Source organism: Kogia breviceps, chromosome 12 (genome assembly GCF_026419965.1).
Source record: "Kogia breviceps isolate mKogBre1 chromosome 12, mKogBre1 haplotype 1, whole genome shotgun sequence".
In the NCBI taxonomy this organism is placed as follows: Eukaryota; Metazoa; Chordata; class Mammalia; order Artiodactyla; family Physeteridae; genus Kogia; species Kogia breviceps.
In genome coordinates, this window is record NC_081321.1 from 46,228,535 (window position 1) to 46,249,694 (window position 21,160).

At 41.5% G+C, this 21,160-nt stretch overlaps 1 protein-coding gene across 2 annotated transcripts in view; it reads right to left on the reverse strand.

Annotated features, from left to right (window-relative positions):
- LRIG3 (leucine rich repeats and immunoglobulin like domains 3) overlaps positions 1 to 21,160 on the reverse strand; it is a 48,508-nt gene that overhangs the window by 16,112 nt on the left and 11,236 nt on the right. For both annotated transcript variants that reach the window (XM_059080732.2, XM_067009665.1), the window contains exons 4-9: positions 4,666 to 4,797; positions 3,977 to 4,120; positions 2,570 to 2,713; positions 2,116 to 2,259; positions 1,554 to 1,697; positions 524 to 604 (exon numbers count right to left, since the gene is read on the reverse strand). In XM_059080732.2, coding sequence (XP_058936715.1) covers positions 524 to 604; positions 1,554 to 1,697; positions 2,116 to 2,259; positions 2,570 to 2,713; positions 3,977 to 4,120; positions 4,666 to 4,797 — 789 coding nt within the window. The remainder of the gene's footprint in view (positions 1 to 523; positions 605 to 1,553; positions 1,698 to 2,115; positions 2,260 to 2,569; positions 2,714 to 3,976; positions 4,121 to 4,665; positions 4,798 to 21,160) is intronic.

Sequence of the window (21,160 nt, forward strand, 5' to 3'; positions counted from 1 at the left end):
TTGGTCACTGGATCACTTCATTTAAACATTCCTGTGAGGGAAGTGCAACACTGCACGGTTCAAAATGCTGAACTTAGTGCACTAACCTTTACACAGTAGGAATCCCAAGGGTCTAAGCACTCAAAACAACTTAAAATTCTTATCTGGATACTAAAGTCAGCTGCATTAACCCAAGTGTTGAGTAAAACCACTATACCCAAGGAAGAAAATCTAATCAATACACATCTTGTATAACAGTAGTCATTTGGGGAGATAGCAAAGGGTAGCAACCAGATTAAGCACCTATTTTAAAACTTTTTAAAGATGTCAACTTGTGTGTGGAACTGAGCTCAATTAAGGCAAAGTGTTTAGGGAGTTCCCCGGTGGTCCAGTGGTCAGGACTTGGCATGGCCCCGGGGGTTCAATCCCTGGTTGGGGAACTGAGATCCCGAAAGCTGCGCGGTATAGCCAAACCCCCCACCCCCAAAATCCCAAAACGTTTAGGTCAAAAAGCAACGCCAATTATGAAGCAAATCACACTCACAGCCGCCTCAGTTTGTCAAGCCCAGAGAAGGCACCATTCATGTCCTCAATGGTCCAAGAAATTTCATTATTCTTCAGATCCCTGGTTCAAAAAAGGGAGAGTTACGGAAAGTGGTACCAGGTACTTAACGAAAGATACAGGCATTCTTGTTAGAGATATGCTTAGAAAGCGAAGATCACCACCCAGGTGGTATGTAATTTGTAATAATTCCTCATAACTCCCCATATCATCTCTCTCTGCCCCTTTCAAAACAACAGAAAACTGTTTCTCTCCCTAACATAGATCTTACCTCCTGCCCTCCTCCCTCAGCAGCATTTTATACTTTTGTACGAGATGAGGAGAGTTGATTCTGGCCCTATTAACCCCTCTATCAAGATGACTAAATTCTGAAAGACTTGAATAGTCTGAAAAATACATTAAACTTTAAAACCACTGCTCCAACCACACAAGGAGCAGCTCGCCAAAGCACACAGCATGTCTTTCAGTCATGTAATGCTTCAAACAGTGAACACAGCAAACCTTTCTGACAGTGCAAAAATCAAAAGCCTGTTGCACAATGTCAAAATTAACATTTGAAAGGTTTTTCAAAGGCCATTTAATCCAACTCTCTCTTCTTTCTCTTGGGACAGAGGTCAAGTCTGGATATAACTGGTCTGATAAACAGGCATCTTCTTTTGCTGCACTTTGTATATCTTTTTTGCTCTGGGTAATTTTTAATCTGCATTTTTACGAAGAAAAATTAGTGGATTTAAAATTGTTTTCCTCTTGAGCAGTTACCAACTTCCTGGAGATCCTGAGAAGGTTGACTGTAATCACCAAACCAATCTGATCACTGTCCTTTTTAATCCCTTTAAGAAGCACACATGGATGAAATGGACCGATCTTAATCAAACTGATCTGGGAAAGATTAAGACACTACTTCTGAGGCTGTGCACATTTCCTTCATAACAAAGGAAATCTGCTTGGAGAAAAGTGGGCACATTTAGGAACCAATTAGGTTCATGGACAAAGAGCAAAATGTGTAACTTACAAAGTCTTTAAACTGGAAAGCCCCCGGAAGGCACAATCAGCAATGTAGCTGACTTTGTTATTCCCAATGTGCAGTGTATTTAGCAAGCTCAGGCCCAGGAAGCTTGAATCATCCAACCTTGATAAGTGATTGAAAGTTAAGTCGCTGTAAAGAAAAAAGGAACAAAAAAACAAACGATAGCTTTTATTTTCCACTTCAATGCAATGATTTGTTTAAAAAAACCAGAAACAGGTAATATATATTGCCACAATTACCCTTATTTTAAAACCCTGCCTTCTTAATAAAACTCTGCCTCTTAATACTCAGGTAAACATTATTTCTAATCCCAGTAATTAAAAAAAAATTCTCTTTGAGAATCACCACCATGGCTTTAGCCCATGTGCCACAGAATTGAAACAGCAGAGCTGGCTTCAACTTATCACAAAACCATGACTAGGTCGCCTGTGAAAAAAGCTGTCACCTTGGAAACTTTGTTATGAAAATTTCACAGATCAGTGGTAAGAAGCTCATGCTCTGGCATGATTCCTGCTCTCAAACCTGAGGAGAATAAAAGGCAACTCACAGCTCACTGAGTTTCTGGCAGAACTCCCAGGCATCAGGGCTGATCCTGTTGATGGCATTTTGGCTGAGATGAAGTTCCTGCAGCATCAGCAAACCGTAAAGCCAGCCTTTGGTAATCTCTGTTAGGTTGTTATGGTCCAGCTGCCTACATTTACAATAAGAATCAAAAGCAGGATCCAAAGTTCATTATCTAGACTCTTCAAAGGGGACATATTACAACCTATTACGTATTCCTTTTGTTATGAGATGCGTAGCTTTTGTTATACAAAGACATCAGCAGAAAATACTATGCTTATTAAATTCTCAGTCACATTACCTGAAACAAAACTTAATATTAAATTATAAGATTGTAAATGATGAGATTTTAACATAGGATTTCAAATAAAAGCTGCTGAATGCTCACTGAGCATTCCATGATCATACCACCTGAGTAGGAATTGCTTATCCGCACTTACAAGATTTCCATGTTGCTCAACCCCCAGAAAGCTCCATCCATAAGTTTTGTCACTCCATTTCTTTGCATTTTCAGAGACTTCAGAGCACCAAGCCCTTGGAACGTGAGCCCATCAACGTTTTTGATCTTGTTTCGGTTCAGTTCACTACATTGGATGTTATAGTTAAACAGTTAGCTTATATGACAAACTCTGGAAGCAGTAATAAAATGTGACATTACTGCAATATAGCTAAACCAGCCTGTGTTAAATTACATCGAATGTTTTAGATTTCTAAGCATTTTTATTGAGAAGAATTTTGATTTACTAGCAGTGAGTAAATTTCCTTCTGAAACATGTGATGCATTTGGGGGATAATCAAACACTGACACCAGACTGCACTTCAATTTCTAAACTGTTGTCCATTCAGTGTAGAAGTAAACACATTAATACTGGTCTTTAAAGTATCCAGAATGGGAGTACTGAATATCACATTAAAACACGAGCTCTACGCAGGAGCAGGGCCGTCCAGTTTATCCTGTTCAACTGCTTACAAAAGTTGATTCCTCTCTGTCACAATTTGTACTGTGTTTAATGCTTCCTCTTTTTTTTTTTTTTTTTTTTTTTGCGGTACGCCGGCCTCTCACTGTTGTGGCCTCTCCCGCTGCGGAGCACAGGCTCCGGACACGCAGGCTCGGCGGCCATGGCTCACGGGCCCAGCCGCTCCGCGGCATGTGGGATCTTCCCGGACCGGGGCACGAACCCATGTCCCCTGCAACGGCAGGCGGACTCTCAACCACTGCGCCACCAGGGAAGCCCAATGCTTCCTCTTTAAGGCAGTCACTCTCAACCTTGGTTGCACCCTGGAATCACCTGGGGAGTTATAAAAAATTCCTGAAGCCTGGATCTTACCCCCAGAGGTTCTAATGTAATTGGTCTAGGGTGTGGCCTGGGTACGGGGATTTTTAAAAGCTCCCCAAGTGTCTGTAATGTGCAGCCAAGGCTGAAACCCACTATACTGTAGGAGCCTGTTCACAGGTTATCCCACCGTTATTAATGAGACACTGCTTTACAGCTCCTTAAGCTATGAGGGGCCCTGCAGTCATTGGTACTGTTCTCACGGTCCACAGCTGTGGAGAGTCACCATGATGTCTTCAGTGCCCTCGTGATGCCTCTGTATGGAGGCTGTTCAATGATTATACTGCTCACTCTTTCAGGAACAATCCAACCTGCCTTGTCAGGCAGAAGCCTGTACAGGGTGACTTTTAAGGCTCTTTCTGATTCAGTGATTCTACAACTCCAGCTCTCAGAGGAAAGGTGGCTACATCCTTGCTTCTAAACTCCTTCTACCACATGGTGGATTTTAGGGGCGTAGGTGCCAAGGGTTTAGAGGAGGTGAGGAAACAGAAGCTAAGAGGACATTTTACTTACAGGTGTTGCAGTTGAGGCAGTCTAAACATCTTGGGTGGGAGAGCTGAGATTCGGTTCCTGTTCAGCTTCAGCACCAGGAGTGTGTTGGCCAAACTATCAAAATACCCAGGTTCCATGGACGTCACTCGGTTGCTGTTGATATACCTGTTGAAAGTCTGAAGATGAGCTTCTCTTTCTGGTTCTTTGGGAAGTGAAAGTGCATGTATTCTCTGTATATAAAAGACTCTCCAGAGAACCTACCCATCACTTGTAACAGTGGACACTTAAAATAATTAACCCTTTAGGACCCTGCAGGCCAATATCGACTATGATTCACACATATCTCTGGGGGGAAAAGTGACTAAAATATTTGAAGATAACAAACATTACCCAATTTTTGTGAAATTCATTTATTAATGAAATACACCAGGGGTTTAATTTTGATTATTTTTTTTAACAGAAGCACTTGGTTTTTCTATAACAGTCAAAGGATGTCTCAATTTTTGTAATCCAATAGTGTAAGAATAAAATGAAGATTGTGGTTATTCGGGCTTACAGAAAATTACCAGTCAATTAAGAAAGTTACACTTTTGATCCATCAGCAGTAAGAAATGGTCAGAGTTCTGGTCCCTATCTTAGAGTTGTTTCCTTTTTTAATATAGCACATATTTTCATCACAGGTGAAAACTGTTAAAAACAACATGACTTACAGATATTTGAGTTGTAGGGGTGGAAGTGCAGTTTTAAGCTCTGAAATATTATTGCCACTCAGGTCCAAAGTTTCGAGGGACTGAAACTGTCTCAGATGTTCAGGTAATATTTCCACAATCTTGTTTCCAGCTCTGGATTTAAAGAATAGCACAGATAACAGGGTTAATGGTACAACAATCTGAAAGGTGAAAAATATTTTCTATTTCTAACTCGTTCTTCAGAAATTTGGAAAACTGATTGTTCTACACAGCACGTTAAAAAGTTAAACAGCAACTCTTTAGTCACTTTAATGTTGCATTAAATAGTAAATCATAATTTTAGAATTATGAAAAGCTTTCCTAAATAAATCTGGGCATGTTTAACAGCTGTGGTTATCTAATGCAATGCACTTAAACTGATTTTTCTTTCTGTTATTTTGTTAACAGTCTTTCTTCCTTATCATTTTATGAAACGGGATATGAAATGACTAGCACCAAGTTGGCATTCCAGGCACTGGTGTGTTAGTTCCTTATTCTTTCTTCTTGAGTCCTAACTCATTTCTAATTCTTCTCTTGGAAAGCATACACACTACAGGTGCCAATGAACTTAAAATACTCATCAGATTGGGCTTTTTAAAAGCCATCCTAGAGAAATCTCTTTTTCTTTTCAAATAGCAAGTTTCAGTGCATTGCCATAGTCTTCAAAACCAGTGGATATGCTCCAAGGCTTTGAATATTATAAAAATAAGAGCACACCAGTCTAAATAATCTCTGGGAGCAATTAGATTTTTTAAAAGTTTGACATTAACTATCTTAAACACCAGACCATCATGTCCAATATTGTAGCCATATGTGGCTCTTTACATTTAAATTAAAATTAAATGTTAAAGTTCAGTTCCTGAGTCATAGCAGCCACATGTCAGATCCTGAATAGGTGCCTGGTATCTGTCAAATGGGCCAGTACACATACAGAACATCCCCACTATCGTGGAAAGCTCTACTGGTGAGCACTATACTAGACCACAAATAAAAAAAGATAAACAAAATAAAACAAAAAGAGGCCAAGTCAAAGCTTTTATTAGGTCATCAGTACAACAGTTTCCAAGGGGGAGATTCAGCATTAAACAACAATCTTACTAGAAAACAGGAACCAAACTGATGTGCAAGCCATCTTTTTTTTTTTTTTTTTTTTTTTTTTTTAAATTTATTTATTTTTTTTGTGGTACGCGGGCCTCTCACTGTTGTGGCCTCTCCCGTTGCGGAGCACAGGCTCCGGACGCGCAGGCGCAGCGGCCATGGCTCACGGGCCCAGCCGCTCCGCAGCACCTGGGATCCTCCCGGACCGGGGCACGAACCCGTGTCCCCTGCATCGGCAGGCGGATTCTCAACCACTGCGCCACCAGGGAAGCCCTGCAAGCCATCTTAATTGTCAAACTAGACCAGGTAGCTTGGACTTTTTAGACCATTATTAGGCAGGGGAAAAATGACATGTCAAGGGAGAAGGCTGGGATGATGGCAGAGTCCACCTACAAAGAAGGGTTTCTGCTTTACAGCTCAAGGAACAATGAAACAATCGAAGGCTCTAAGTAGAACTCTGTATGTCATATAAGTCATGAGCCGCCATTTTTAGGTAAACCCTCACTTAAGGGGAAAACTTAGAAAGAGATTTCATATGTGTATCTTTCTTACCAAATAACTGCATTTGTATAGTTCTTGGAGTTCATTAAGTTCTTTTGCATTATTGTAACTCTCAGGCCTCTCTCTCACCATCACAGAAGGTTCCTGAGTTAGGAGCACCTCTTATGTGTTTTCACAAAATCCTCTGCTGTGTGTGACACAGCACTTTTTACTCTGTTGGTCTTTTCTGCCATACTCTGAGCTCCTTTAAAGCAGGGCTAATATATCTATCCCTGTCTTGGAATGTATATGGAATCTAATAATGCTGAGGGCATTGGATGCCAAGCCCTATGCTATGCATTTTTCATATATTATGCCATTTACTTATAATAACATTTCTCTGCTGTTTAAATTAGGAAACTAGAGCTTTTAACCTAACAGGTCCAAGCACTTCCCCCAGGCCACCTCACAGAGTAAGTCCCTATTGGTCCCAAAGCAATCCCTGAAGGCTGTTTCATAGAACACAGCTTCAAACATGCAAACAACTTAATTTTGGCAATTAAGTTCTTACTTTCTGGAGGTGAAGATGCTACCTCCAGAAAGTCTCCCAACTTCCCACTCTTGCAAAAATGCCGAGCTACCGGTTCCAAACTGCTGTGGGAATCCACACCAGCTCACTGAGCCATCATCACGCCAACACTAAGGATGCCCGGGAAACTGGGTTCCCCCCAGTCCGTGCTTGCACCTCAGGAGGAAAAGATGGTCACCAAGAGTTTGCATGTGTTTGGCACCCAACAGAGTAGAAGACCAGCTTCCTGCATGTGTGCAAATGCCAGGTGCTGCTTTCCCCAGTAAGTGGAGAAACCAGGTTGTACATTTTAAATCTATTTAAATAACAATGAACTAACAAAACTTCTCAAAATATTGTGAAAAATCTTCCCTATGTTACTTCTAAGGACTGTCGGGGAAATCGTCTTTTTTGACCCAAGTCATCCAAAAATCTAACCTCATTTTTAAAGTAATCCTATACAAGGTAACAGGCAGGGGTGATGTATATACCCTAACAGCTGAACTCTGTGATAACAGTAAGGTTAAAAAAAGGGGGGGTGGTTAGCAGTCCCATGTACAAGTCACAACTATCAAGCCCCTCAGATTCCCATGAAGTCTTACAGACTTTGTTTAGAGTCAAGTCAGCCATGACCTCTGATTCTGACCATTTCCCACATCTGGATTCCTCAGTGTGTAAACCCCTTGATCTAGCTGTGAGGTACAGGGTAATGCAAGTGAGACAATTAGTCAATTTCTACATCCCGGAGATGGATTCAGTCCAAGAGACAAGCCACAGGGCCTCAGGGTCAGGGTGTGTGGGTTAAAGGAAACCACACTTTAGGGGACAAAAATGTTCTCTTAAAAACACAACCCAAATGTTTGCATTACCAGGAAGCGCCTCCCCCCAAACACAGAGTAACCCTGAAGCACCCCCCTCTCACCTCCTTCCCTCTCCCTCTGGTCCGCAGCCACTGCTGCCCATCAAATTCTGCATCTGCTTTTGGTCCCCAGGTTGTCTGGGGCTAGCTAGTACAGCTACGCTTACATTGAACAACAAGAAGAAATAGCCATAGGTTTTCGCAATAAATGGAGCAAACTGGTTTCTGGTAGGAGGGAGAGGGAGACCCACAGGTGTCTATCATGTTGCTCAAATAAAGCTACAAGTTAGATAACAGGCCATACAATCTTTGGTTTGTGTATTCGTTTGTTTATAAGGTAATTATGAACAAGGTATTAAAACTGCCAATTACTTGAGTGACGAATAAAATTTTCCGTGCAGTTGAAGTATGCTCCAGCCAAAGCCAGCAATTTCCTGAGCTGCACACCTCCTAAATTGCAGTGTGAAAGTGCTCAGTTATAAACGGAGCCTGTACAGTGTGTCTTTGTCAGCACTGCTTCCCAGCACAAAAATCCCTTACAACTGCCAGGATAACGGTCCCTGTATCACAAAATTTTAACTCTGTTCTAATGGAACTGAATTAAATCCAAATACCAGTTTCATATTAGCTCTCAGACTAACTGGTAAATAACCACCTAATATGTACGAGTTTAAAAAAAAAGAAAAAAAACCTTGCTTTATGTCAAACAAGAAGGGTTTAAAAAAAGACAACTACCTTAAAAAACTAGACTGAAAAATCCTTTTATCACCTAAAATCCTCAAAATAAACATACTTCATAATAGAGTGGGTCACAAGTAACCACTTCTAGGAGACAAAGATTCAATTCAACTCCAGCTTCAATATTTCTCCAACTATGGATAAATTCCAAAATTGATGAACATATTAAAGCACTGCAGTTAATTAATATTTGTGGCAGGAAATGTGCAATGCTTCAACAAAAAGCGAAACAAACTATCTTTTTCCATTACTTAAGTTAACGTGGAAATGTCATCTTTCCATTGTTCAAAAATCTGTACTCTGAGCATAGGAAGGCATTTCAGCCTTGTGCAAATCCATCTTGAGGACCACGAATATTTTGATCATCTATGTTTGTTGATAGTACAAGGCATTCCATGGTCCAATCATTGCTGAGGTCAAGTATAACCAGTCCCTTATAGACAAACACAGACTTGGGGGCCTGGTCAGCTGGAACGCAGATGCTTCCCTCAGGCTTCTCAGAGGCCATGGGAATAACAGGAGGCCCAGGTATGTCAGCCTTGGCTTCTCAGGCCCAACAATAATGGTTTCACCTCGTCTCTAATTTCACCTTTCAGCCTTTGCCAAATACCTTTAAGCAGAAGCAAACCCGACTTACGATACTTACATGATGATATTTGCTCTGAGAGTCCTGAAGATCTGACAACGAACAAGATGGATATGGTCCCTGACCTCACAGCACTGAAATTCTAGCGGGGGAGAACAGGCAGGAAAAAGGGAGTGGACACCAGAGGGAAGAAGAAAGGACAGTCTTCTAAAAAGTGACGGGAGGGCTGTGGGCGTCGGCAAAACTTCCCGTGGCAAGGAGGAGTCTAGAGTTCCAAGTAGAAGGAAGTGAGAGCAAGGCAAGGCTTCTTTCCCTTGAGGAAATGAGTGGAAACTGGAGAAAGAGGAAGTTGGCGAGTGAGGTGCTGGGCGGAGAAGAGAGTAGGTCAAGTGGGACCCTGTACACCATGTTAGGCATTTGGCCTTTGTCTCAAGATCAAGTAGAGGGAGGAGGGCAGAGGATTTGAACGGTGGGGTGACAATATTCGATGTGCATTTTGAAAAGACTGCTCTGGCAGCAGGGGCGAGAAAGACTGGGTGGAGGACAGGCAAGAGGAAGGACAGAGGAGGGATGGAGGGACAATGGCGACGGTCTGCCTGGACACCCGTTTTGGGGGTGAACCGTTCTTCCTCTGGTTTCCAGGGCACAGGCCGTGCTTTCCCCCGCCCCTGACATACAGGCTCAGATTTCCAGCTCTGCAGCCTCTGGACACTGGGACCCAGTTCAGCACTACTGTAGTTCCCATCCATACAGAGTAACCCTGAAGCACAGGGTTACTGTGCTGAAGTAACCCTGAAGCAGTAACCCTGCTTGTACAAGAGGCCCTCTAAAGCAGGGGGTCCCCTTCGAAAGCAGAGTAGGGTCCTCTCTTGCTCAGGTGTGAGATGCTACTGACCAGAATAGCCCAGTTCTGGCATTTTCATGTCTGTAATCACTAGGAACAGGGACAAATGTGTTATTCTTATATATAAGAAATGTGTGCATTTGTTCTGATACTCGGAACACCTGCAATAAATGTAAACCCGGACTAGATTAAGAACAGTAAAATATAATCTATGAGGTTACTGACCACTTGGTACGATGATGATTGGTTCTTTGTGACTCACTGTGATCTCCAGAAAGCATGAGAGTCTCAAAAGAACTTCATGCACACCTAAGTGGATATAAATGGTATGAGTTTATTTCTGGAGTCGGAGAAGAGAGTCCCAGAGTGGAATATTCTTTGTGAGGAACCAGAATATCAGGTTTTTTCACACTAGAATTCCTGAAACCAATTAAAGTGTAGCTTCTTGGTGAATAAGGAATATCTGTCAATAGTTTCAGGTGTCTCCTACCTACTGCACAACATAAAGGCAGCTGAAGGCTTTGCAGCTTGATGTGTAAAGACGTGCAAACTTGGCTATTTAGAGAAGGTATGCATGTGTGGCATTTTCCTTTTAGAGAGGGTATGTGCAGTGAAATTTGATCTGAAACCATTTTTTTAACATGTTGCAATGCCCCCCTTTCTTAGAATGCATTACTCTGACCACATCCCTGAAATCCAATTCAGTTACTGCAGCCAAAAAATTGCTGAATCCGTGGTCACTCCATACAACCATAGAGCAAGCACATTAACTGTACCGACTGGGACAGTTGGCCTGTCCCCAAGGAAATACTGATTGCTATATATAACTTGTAAGCAACTGGTTTAACATCATTTATAAAGGTATTACAACTTGTTAAAGAAAATACGACATTTTGCAAACACATTAAAGATCACTTATATTTCCAACAATAACTCCTCTCCCCTCCCTACCCCCCCCCACCAAAAAAAAGCTTCCTTGAAAACTACCTTGGCTGGAATAACTAACACTCCATAATATTAGGCTTCTTTTAGCACAGAGACTTAGCATGCAAAGAACCTCTCCCATGCAGATAAAAATAAACTGTCTCTGCTCATCTTCTTTTTTTCTAAAAAGATAATTAACAAGTTTCATTAAAAGAACACATGTTTAGACTGCTCCACTGGTCCTGTGGCATCTACGGATAAAGCCAACTGAGGAAGCTTCTGCAAGGAGAAAGATTCTTGATGAAGAAGCAGTGATATTAAGCAGCAAAGGAGCCACCGTAAGGAGCAAAGAATCCATTCTTTCAGCTAAAAGTCAGGTCAACATAAAATATAATTATCTTTTGGATTGTGAACATGATAAAGTTGCCCACAATGTTTTAAAATACAGAGATCCTTCAATAATCAGGGCCCTAGTTATGTGCCAATTATAATACATGTAAGCTTGAAAAAAAAAAAAAAAGTTGGAAACTCGTTTACACCACGTAAAAAACCTTTTTGGGGGCTTCCCTGGTGGCGCAGTGGTTGAGAATCTGCCTGCCAATGCAGGGGACACAGGTTCGAGTCCTGATCTCGAAAGATCCCACATGCCACAGAGCAACTAGGCCTGTGTGCCACAACTACTGAGCCTGCGTGCCACAACTACTGAGCCTGTGCGTCTGGAGCCCGTACTGCACAACAAGATAGGCCGTGATAGTGAGAGGCCCGCGCACCGCTATGAAGAGTGGCCCTCGCTTGCCGCAACTAGGGAAAGCCCTCGCACAGAAACAAAGACCCAACACAGCCATAAATAAATAAATAAATAAATAAAATAAAAAAACAAACAAAAACCTTTTTTGATCCCCAAATATAAATTCTATTTAATCCTTTTATATAAACAGAAATTTAAGGGCAGGTCCTAGAAGACAACAGGATCCTAAACAAGACACTTACCGAACAATTATTTTAATCTGAAATAATTGAATTATATACAATAAAAATTAACTCTACTTTTATTTAGTAAAACTTAAAAAATTTTCCCTACCTCTCTTTTGAGGCAGGGTCTTCCACAGCCATTTTCACAAGTCAAACTACTTCTATGGTTAAGCTGTGAGTTTGAGTCTTCCCACAAATTTGTGATTTACTTGTGATTGAAGAAAATCTCTGATTCATATTTGGTTCCCAAAACTCAGGATTAAATGAATGGATTCAAGATGCTAAAGTGACCAAAGAGTCTTAATTAGTCTTGAAACTCTAGATCAAGCTTTAGATTTAGACTGGCCCATAAGGATGTACCTCAACTGTGGTTCAAGATGCATACATCCATCAGAAAGTGGTATGACCACCACAGCTGCCAGCCAGAAAAAGTAAACATAAAACTGGGATTCCATATATCAACCTGTCAAAAGTAGGATCTCTTTGAAGCAGCAGTTCATACCACAGCTCCCCAGCAAGTAGACTTTCTGTTCCCAGTTGTATGTCTTGATCTACCATACTTTGTAAACCTTGATTTTTCTCACTGTCAATGGGAGGAAATGGAAGGAAATGTCCTCTTCCAGCTCTAAGGAGTTGTGGATTTGAATGACAATTCAGCAAATGACCAGATTTGCTACAGAGGCTTCACATAATCATCATATAAAACTGCAGCCTCTTACAGATCCTGGCCTCACTTTTGGGGGATTTCTTTCCTAGGGGAGTCCCAATGCCTGGTTGCCCAGTCTTCCTTGGTTTACTATCTCATTTTCCTAGGGCATATCCTCCATGAGCTTTCTAAGAAACCATCTGTAGAGGTACTTTTTTTTTTTTCATACTTAGAAATGTCTTTATGGGATTGACAGTTGGGCGTGTACCGAGCTGAGATTAGAAACCGTGTTCCTTAGTGTTTTGAAGACTGTTTTACCGTATCACAACACTCAAGGATGTAAGTTTGAGGAGCCAGAGGCCATTCTGCTTCTCAACTCCAGTGTTTCTTAAACTGCAACAGGCATCAGAACTGGGGGTGGGGGGCTTCTTGGAGCACAGATTGTTGAGCCCCACACTCGGGGTTTCCATTTCAGTAGGCCTGGGTGCGACCTGAGAATCTGCATTTCTACCAAGTTCCCAGGTGATGCTGATGCTGTGAGGCTCACACTGGGGAGAACCACTATTTATCCTTACAGGTGACCTGCTTTGTATTTTATTTTTCCTCCTCTCAAAGCTTCTCTTTAACCCTGATGTTCTAAAAGAGTACAGTAATGTCCCTCGGTGTAGGTTTTTTTTTTTTTTTTTTTTTTTTTTTCCATTTGCTGGCACTCAGTAGGGTCTTTCAACCTAGAAATAAATGTGTGTTCTGTGGCTCTGGGAAATTTTTTTGCCTCTTTGATAATTTCCTCTTTTCTATTTCCATAGATGTCTCTTCATGGAATTCCAGTTAGATTTCCAAGTTGATCCTCTACTTTTCTTAGTACTTCCTCTCCAGTTTTCCATCTTTTTATCTTTTGGTTCTTCTTTCTGAGAGCTTTTCAACTGTCTTCCAACACTTCTATTACCTTTTTAAAGTGTCTTATTGGGAGGGAGGGAGACGCAAGAGGGAAGAGATATGGGAACATATGTGTATGTATAACTGATTCACTTTGTTGTAAAGCAGAAACTAACACACCGTTGTAAAAGTTATACTCCAATAAAGATGTTAAAAAAAGTGTCTTATTATTTTATATATATATATATATATATATATATATACATATATATATAAATATTTGGTTGTTGTGGTTGTTTTGGCTGCGTTGGGTCTTCGTTGCTGTGCGCAGGCTTTTCTCTAGTTGCAGCGAGCGGGGGCTGTGGTGCTCAGGCTTCTCATTGCAGTCGTTTCTCTTGTTGTGAAGCACGGGCTCTAGGCGTGCGGGCTCAGTAGTTGTGGCACACGGGCTTAGTTGCTCCATGGCATGTGGGATCTTCCCAGACCAGGGCGCATTCTTAACCCCTGAGCCACCAGGAAAGTAGTCCCTATTATTATATTTTTAACTTTTAAGAGTCCCTTTCTTATTTTCTGAAATATTCCTTATTATTATTATTATTTACTACTCTTATTTTGTGGAAAGAACATCTATCTCTCTTCTCTCTAGAGATATTAAGTTGTTTTGAAGTTCCCTTCTCCTTCCATTGTCTCTGGTTCCCTCTTCCTGTGTATTTCAGACTCTGACTTTATTCGTACAAACCCTTTCAAGAGACAGGCATCACTGGCTATCCGCTCATATTTAGTTAAAAGCAGCCCCGGAAAGCTTGCTGAGGGCTGTGAGGTAAGGACTTGCTGACTGGTGAGTCTCACCACAGGTGGTCTGTTTCATGAAGGATCCACATGCATCCGTCTGATCGCTCAGATCCTCCAACCTCCAGGCTGGTGGGGATAAGCTTGACTGCTAGTGTCTGGGAAGGTGAACAGGAACATAAGCTGAGGGGAGGACTGTCACCCTCATATTCAGATCAGACTTAATTTCCCTGACTGCAGAAGATGCTGCCCTCAATCCCCACCCCTTGCCCAGCTGGGCCTGTGCCCCAAATTCCAGAGACTTCGTTTCAACTCTCTAGAGAGTAAACTTCTAGTTTTCAGCCTCCATCAAGGGAGGGTCGGTCACTGGGCCTTAAGTTTTGTAGAGGGAACCTGGAGGTCTGCTTCTTATAAAAGAGTTTTCACCAATCCCCCATTTTCAGTCCTACTCTGCAACCCTATCTTTACCGACTTTGAATTCCTGAAGCATCCTGAGCTTCTGCAGCAAAAAAAGCATTTGCTTCTTTTGGGATTCACTCCACTCTCTCTAAATCATTTACAACTTGTGTGCTTGCTTGAAAGATTTTAATGAAATCTTTCATTTGGACTGTGCACTTTAGTCCTTTATTTTCATTTTAAGGGGGTTCTAGGATGGAGCAGAGTGAAACAAGTGTGCTCAGTCCACCATGCCTTATAGGATGTCTTTAATGGGAATCTGATCAGTGAATAAGACCAGTTTTTCTCTAAAAACCTTCCCTCACAAGTTATTGTAATTTTTAAAATTGAAACATCATTCAACTTAGTCTAACAAAAAATTAGCCTATGTAAATTTTACCTTAAGATGACACTATGAACCAGAAAACATGGCATCATTATTCTGAACCTCAAATTAATAAACAGTTCTCATACAGGGGATTAATCCTGTATGAACACATCAGGCTAAATTAATGTCATTTTATTTTTCTGATATGGCCCACAGACCAATGGACTAGGAACATCACAAACACAGAATGTCTTGATCTCACCAAGTACTTAACTTGTCCTTGTGAATAAGACACAGAACATGCGGTGGTGATGATTACATAGACAAGTGAGTTTGCAACCCTAGTCTTTATTCAGAGACTGGCATGGACCTTTAGGGAAGATGCTAAGTGGTCTGCTACTGAGGCTGCCTGTGTCCTTGTGCTGTCAACGTTTGTATGAATATGAATAGAGATGTGAATAATCAAGTGCAACTCATCCATTAGATGATATGATCCCAAACCTCTCAATATACTAAAATCATAATCTAGAAGCAACTAGAGAAATTAAGCTGGGGAAAGGCAGTGCTTTGAATTTTTAATTAATCATTTGAAAAGGCCTATTTGGAAGCAATTCGTGAGAGAATGACAATAGGCTTGGGGATCTCGGCTGACCGCAACTTGGTATGTGCCAATAATACAACATGGTCCTTAAAAAGCTAATATAATGTTATGCTTCATTAACATCCCATATTCTGGTCAAGAGACACAGTCCACCATATTCTGCATTAGACCACATCTCAATATCTTGCTCTGGGCACTGGAGTTTAGTGTCACGCTAAAGGACAAGTGTGACAGGAGGACTTTCGAGTCTAGACCTGCACTGTCCAGCATAATAGCCATTGGCCACATGTGGCTCTTTAAATTTAAATGAAATTTAAAATTTAATTCCTCCATCACACCAGCCACATTTCACGTGTTCAATCCCCATGTGTCCGGCGGCTACCTCAGTGGACTGCACACATTTCCATAATCGCAGAAAGCTCTACTGGACCGCACTGGTCTAGACCCCACGACGTATAGAAAATGGGAACTGGAACTTGAGCCAGGAGAAGAGAAAGCTTTAAGAAGACCTTACAGGTTAAGACTTGTCAGTATTATGTTATGATGTGTAAAATAGACTGAAGTTGTTCTCCCCGGTGCACAGACCTAGGACAACAGGCAGAAACTAAGGAAAGGCAGAGCCCAGCTTAACAAATAAAGAGTCCCAGCAATTAGAACTGTTCCGAATGGAACAGCTCCTCACCCAGGAGTGAGCTTTTGTCCCAGGAAGGGCTCAAGGGGAGGTTGCATAACTTCTTTTCCAGAGAGCTGTCTCAGTGAGAAATGTCTCTTCCAATTCAAAGTTACAAGGATTGCATGCAGACACTCAAACCTAACACGACATGGGTTCTGACCAATTATATAATGTAGTAAACCATTTCTAATTCCCTTCACCCTTTTCTTGATACTTGTATGAGGACAGAGGTGAGGAAGTGAAAGCAAGACTGACAGGAGGAGGAGAATGAGAAAAGAGGGATTTATACGATGAACTGATGAGTGTCCTGATTCTGTAAACATGCATTCATCTTTAAAGAGTACTGCCTTCTATTCCCAGGCCAATACCTTATGCAGGATGACATGGCCATTGGTGATGAAGTACAAAAGCATCTTATTTTTTTCAAAAACAATTATGCTCGTTTCGATTCTAATTCCGTATGTTCGTTTTGTTATAAAAAATTTTAAATGGTTTGTGCATTGTAAAACTGACAGTCCAAGAATGTATACCATGTTTATACTGTGCTGAATGGTACTTGCAGTGAATATTACCTTAATATTTCATGCTGCCTTCAGCCTCACTCTAGAGACTGCTCTATCTACCAGCTAAAGCTTTCTGGAGAGGAAGGGAGACAGCCAGGCAGGCGACATTAAGTGCTAGAAAGGAGGTGCTAATATTTATAACCATCTTTCTTTCATGTTTTGAATTTAGTACCTAAGCAACTTGCAGCCAGACAGAGAAGGGGAGGTGCTGGTTAGAGCCCTGTTTCATTGTTCTGGTCTCTCTAACCAACAACTAGAGCCCATACCTCTAGGCTATGGAGGACAGCACAAACAGTAAAAGAAGGGAGAGAAGGAGGAAAAGTAACTAGGCCAGGACAGAGACACATGTTGAATCTTGCCTCCCAGTCATGAAAAGCAACTGCTGTAATGTTATTGTTTTGTCTGTCTTGGAAGCACAAGCCTCACAAGCAGAGAGAAGTCTCTGGCAGGAGCTGTATTTGATACTTCAAAGCAGCCAACAAAGGACTAACGTGAAGTTGAGGGAAAGGATGAGAAAATGCTATAGGTTCAGGATAAACACTGGTAATACAGGAGTTCTTGTGGCAAGTTATACTGGAAGGTCAAGTTTGAGGGACTGTGGGTCAATTTCATGGGCTCCAAGAGCCATCATTGAAGAAAGGTGCCCAGTGGGTCACCAAGTCAAATCTAAGAATGTTGCCACCTTGGAACAAAGTTTTATTAATGAAAATAATTTTAAGTGTGTACAGAGAGGCAGGACAAAAAGGTTAACTGACTAGTCTCTTCTGCAATTGACTATGTATTAATTTGGACTGGGAAACTGATTCAGTCATTCATTTAGAAAACATGGACTGGGTGGCCACCATATGCCAGGCTCTGAGTTACATGACAGAGTTACAATGGGGACAACAACAGACATGATCTCAGCTTTTATAAAGTTTCATTCTGGTGGTGGAAGTAGACATTAAAGAATCACAAATATACAACTGAAAATGGGATTGCATTTATGATAACAACATAGACATTGTAAATAAAGGAGATATGAAAATGTGTAAGTCTGACTTAGCAAAAGCTGGGGGAGGGTGACTATTTTAGGCAAAGGGACTTGAGGAAGGAACAAGCTGGCACATTCCTAGAAATGAGGAATGATTCTAGAGAAGGCTAACAGGAAAAGAGGACTCAGGTCACGCATAGAATTGTCTATCTTGAGAAGGATTTTTGCTCCTGATCTAAGAGCAATGGGAAATTCTTGAAGGGTTTAAAGAGCCATGACACGATCACAAATTTACATTTCAAATACAACCACTGTAACTTGAGAATTCAAAAACCTAGCAAATGTGTATTTTGGGGACCAGTTTATGATTAAATGTGAAGGTAAACTTAGAGAGTATTACACATACGGCTCTGTGTACGGTAAGCTCTCTTATGTGCAAATCACATATACACATTTTAAAATCCAATAAAAGATTACAACTTATCATATTCAGGTGTGTATGTGTTTGTTCTGTATAAGACTTGGGCTTCATGAGCTTACTGCTATTAAACACAGTAATGTCTGGCTTGCTTGTACTGGTGAAGGTGGTGGCCCTCGAATGCAATGTCCTTCACATATGAAGACACTAGTCCATTTATCCTTATCTGTAGAGCACACAGTTGGGGATGAATTTTTCAGTTAAGGTGGTCAAATTCCTTGGGCTCGTCTACACCCACATGTGTGGGTAAAGATGGGATACAGTTTGTGTCCAGTTCATCAGAACCCTGACTCCCCAGAAACTTAAGTTCTCATTTTGAGTGAAGCATCTCCCTAATTTCCTTAATTTACATGATAAACTGGTGACTGCTTTTCAAATACTGATTTATATAGGCTTTGGTTTAAAAAAAAACTTTGTTTTTACCTTTGAGCTTTACCTCATGGTTATAAAATTACTTAGCTATATCATCACTTGAGAACATATAAAAATGCTTGCCTTTCCCACATGCAGCTTTATTTCTGAGCTGTGAGCTATTAAAATAACAATGTATTTTAAAAGTTATAAGCAGAATTTGGTGAATCATTTAAATAAATTCTGTGCCAAGCAACCAGCCAATAGCCTCTTAAGTCTCCCGAACTGATTTTTCATTAGTCTGATTTGGGGACTGTAATGAGAATGCATGCTTCTGGATGGAATTCCCACTTGACATGGTGCCGGGTTCAGTACACAGATAACAGAACACTGCAGATCTGACTTCTAGTCATTAGTTCAACTCTACTCCTTGCAGCATACAGAAGCCCACGCTCACATGACTCCCATGCAATGGCCAATTTCCTTTTGTGGGAAAAGGAGGTGTGGCCCTAACATACAGCAAGGCTCAGAGCACAGAACAGTTCTAAAGGTGGATGGATAACAGGTATTTGGCAAGTCACAACTGTTAATTATCAAAGTCACATTACTGAGTGGTCTATGGCACTTGACTTTGAATATGAGCACTGTTTAATGACTACCTGAGAAAAAGGAGAGAAGCAGATTTGGTGCTTAATTGAAATGTAGTTATTTCATTCCTCTGCTTAAAAAAAAGTCAATTACTCCCCCAAAACCTGTAAAACACCTAAGCTGATCCCTGTCAGTGTAACTAAATCTCCTTCCCAGTCTAGACCTCACTCACCCTCTCACTCCACACACATTGAAAGGACAGCCCTCCTCTGCTTCTCTCTATTATCCAGGGCATCTCCTCCTTGGAGTATCTCTTTATTCTTTATTGTCTGTCTGCCCATTATATTTATTCAAAGCCCCTGGGAGGCAGAGGCCGAGTGCTATTTTTCTTTGTTCTCCAGCACTCAGCACATGGTGTTCTGGGGGCACTTTAAACAGCTTCAAATCCACCTTATATTTATATAAACCCTCAGGTTATATGAACGGTGTTCATTTATTAATTATAATTGAGTGCTCACTGATTTTTTTGGAACTATCTGAAGAGAGCAAAAGTTTTCCTGATAACTCACCCCAAATGCCAAGTTCTACCTCCCTCCCTCATCTATTGCTACCAGGATAATGTTTCTGAATCCTGCCCTCCTCCGGTGACCCTCCTGTTCGAGAATCCACTGTGCGCCCCCACCCCCACCCCCCGCCCAGTCTCTGTGCCTCCCCCCAGCCCACTACAACTGTATCAGCAGCAGCTGTGGTCGCTCACGCCATCCGGAGCCCTTTCATGTACAATATGCCATTTGATCCTTCACCGGAACCATATGAGATAGACGGGCAGACAACTTACACTGTTCCTACAGATAAACAAAGCAGAGTTCATGAGCTCTGCCTGAGGTCAGACAGGTCATTAGCGTGAAACAAGACAAACACCTGGGGGCCCCATTTCTAGCTCAGGTCTCTCTACTTCCGCACAAGGGCCCAAGACCTCTCATCTGCTCAGATATTTAATGAGAACCTCTTATGTGCCAGAGACTGGACTGGGCTCCCGAGGCGACAGAGAGCTCAGTAAGACACGAGTCCAACCCTGGAGTGAGAGGTATGACAAATGCCATGGGAGAACCACAGGTACTGCGCTTGTAGGAGTTTTAAAACTGAAGAAAGAAAGGTCACCACCCTTCTCCAAATTCTACAATGACTTACTGTTCATGCTACAGGAATTGCTAATACTCCCTACAACCCAGAATTGTTCTCCATAGCATATAAATCAGATCAGACCTCTGATGGAAGGCAGGACTCTCATACCTTCCTGCATCCCCAAAACATCTCCCATGCAGGAGGACACATGATGTGATGGCGCCACACCTCAGGCAGACTCAGGTTCTAAAGCCCGTGGACGGGGGAAGATCATCTATCATTGATACACCCTTGAAAAACCCTTCAAACACCAGCAAAGGTTTTTTATGCACACACGTGTTCCCTCTCTCTCTCTCTCTCTCAGTGATTCTTGTAGAGCCAGTTTTTCCTTTGGTGTTAGGACAGATCAATTTCATGTTTTGTTGTTGTTGAATTTTGAATTTTTAGCTCAGGACCTGATGAAGTAGTTCCCATGCACATCGGGCACAGGGGCTAGGAAATATATCTATCTCTGAAGACCAAAGTCATCCTCAGTTGTCTGAGATATACAAACTTCAAAAGGCAAATGGGAAAGGGGGCTTTTATTTCCTGCATACTTTCATTTCACACACACTCCAGGGCATGTGCTCGCTGGGTAGAATGGTGAGCTAAATCCTTTTGCTACTTAAATTACTTCTCTTGTGTTCTTCCTTTCTTTCTTTTAATTATTAGTATTGCTGTTGCTATAATTTTTTATTTTGTTTATTGCCAAAGCATGCACAGCTGAACACAGGTTAAGACATAGGTAGGCATTTTCTCCACTGTAAATTTTTAGCCTCTTCTATAGACTGTCTCTAGGAGGAGATCTGTCTAATGTTAAATGCATGTGGTTGTTCCATAAATATTCCTTAATTCAATTCATATACTAATTAAGCACCGACTGTATGCCATATAACTTGCATTAAGTACTAGGGAAAACAAGAGTCAGCCCCAGAGGCCTCAG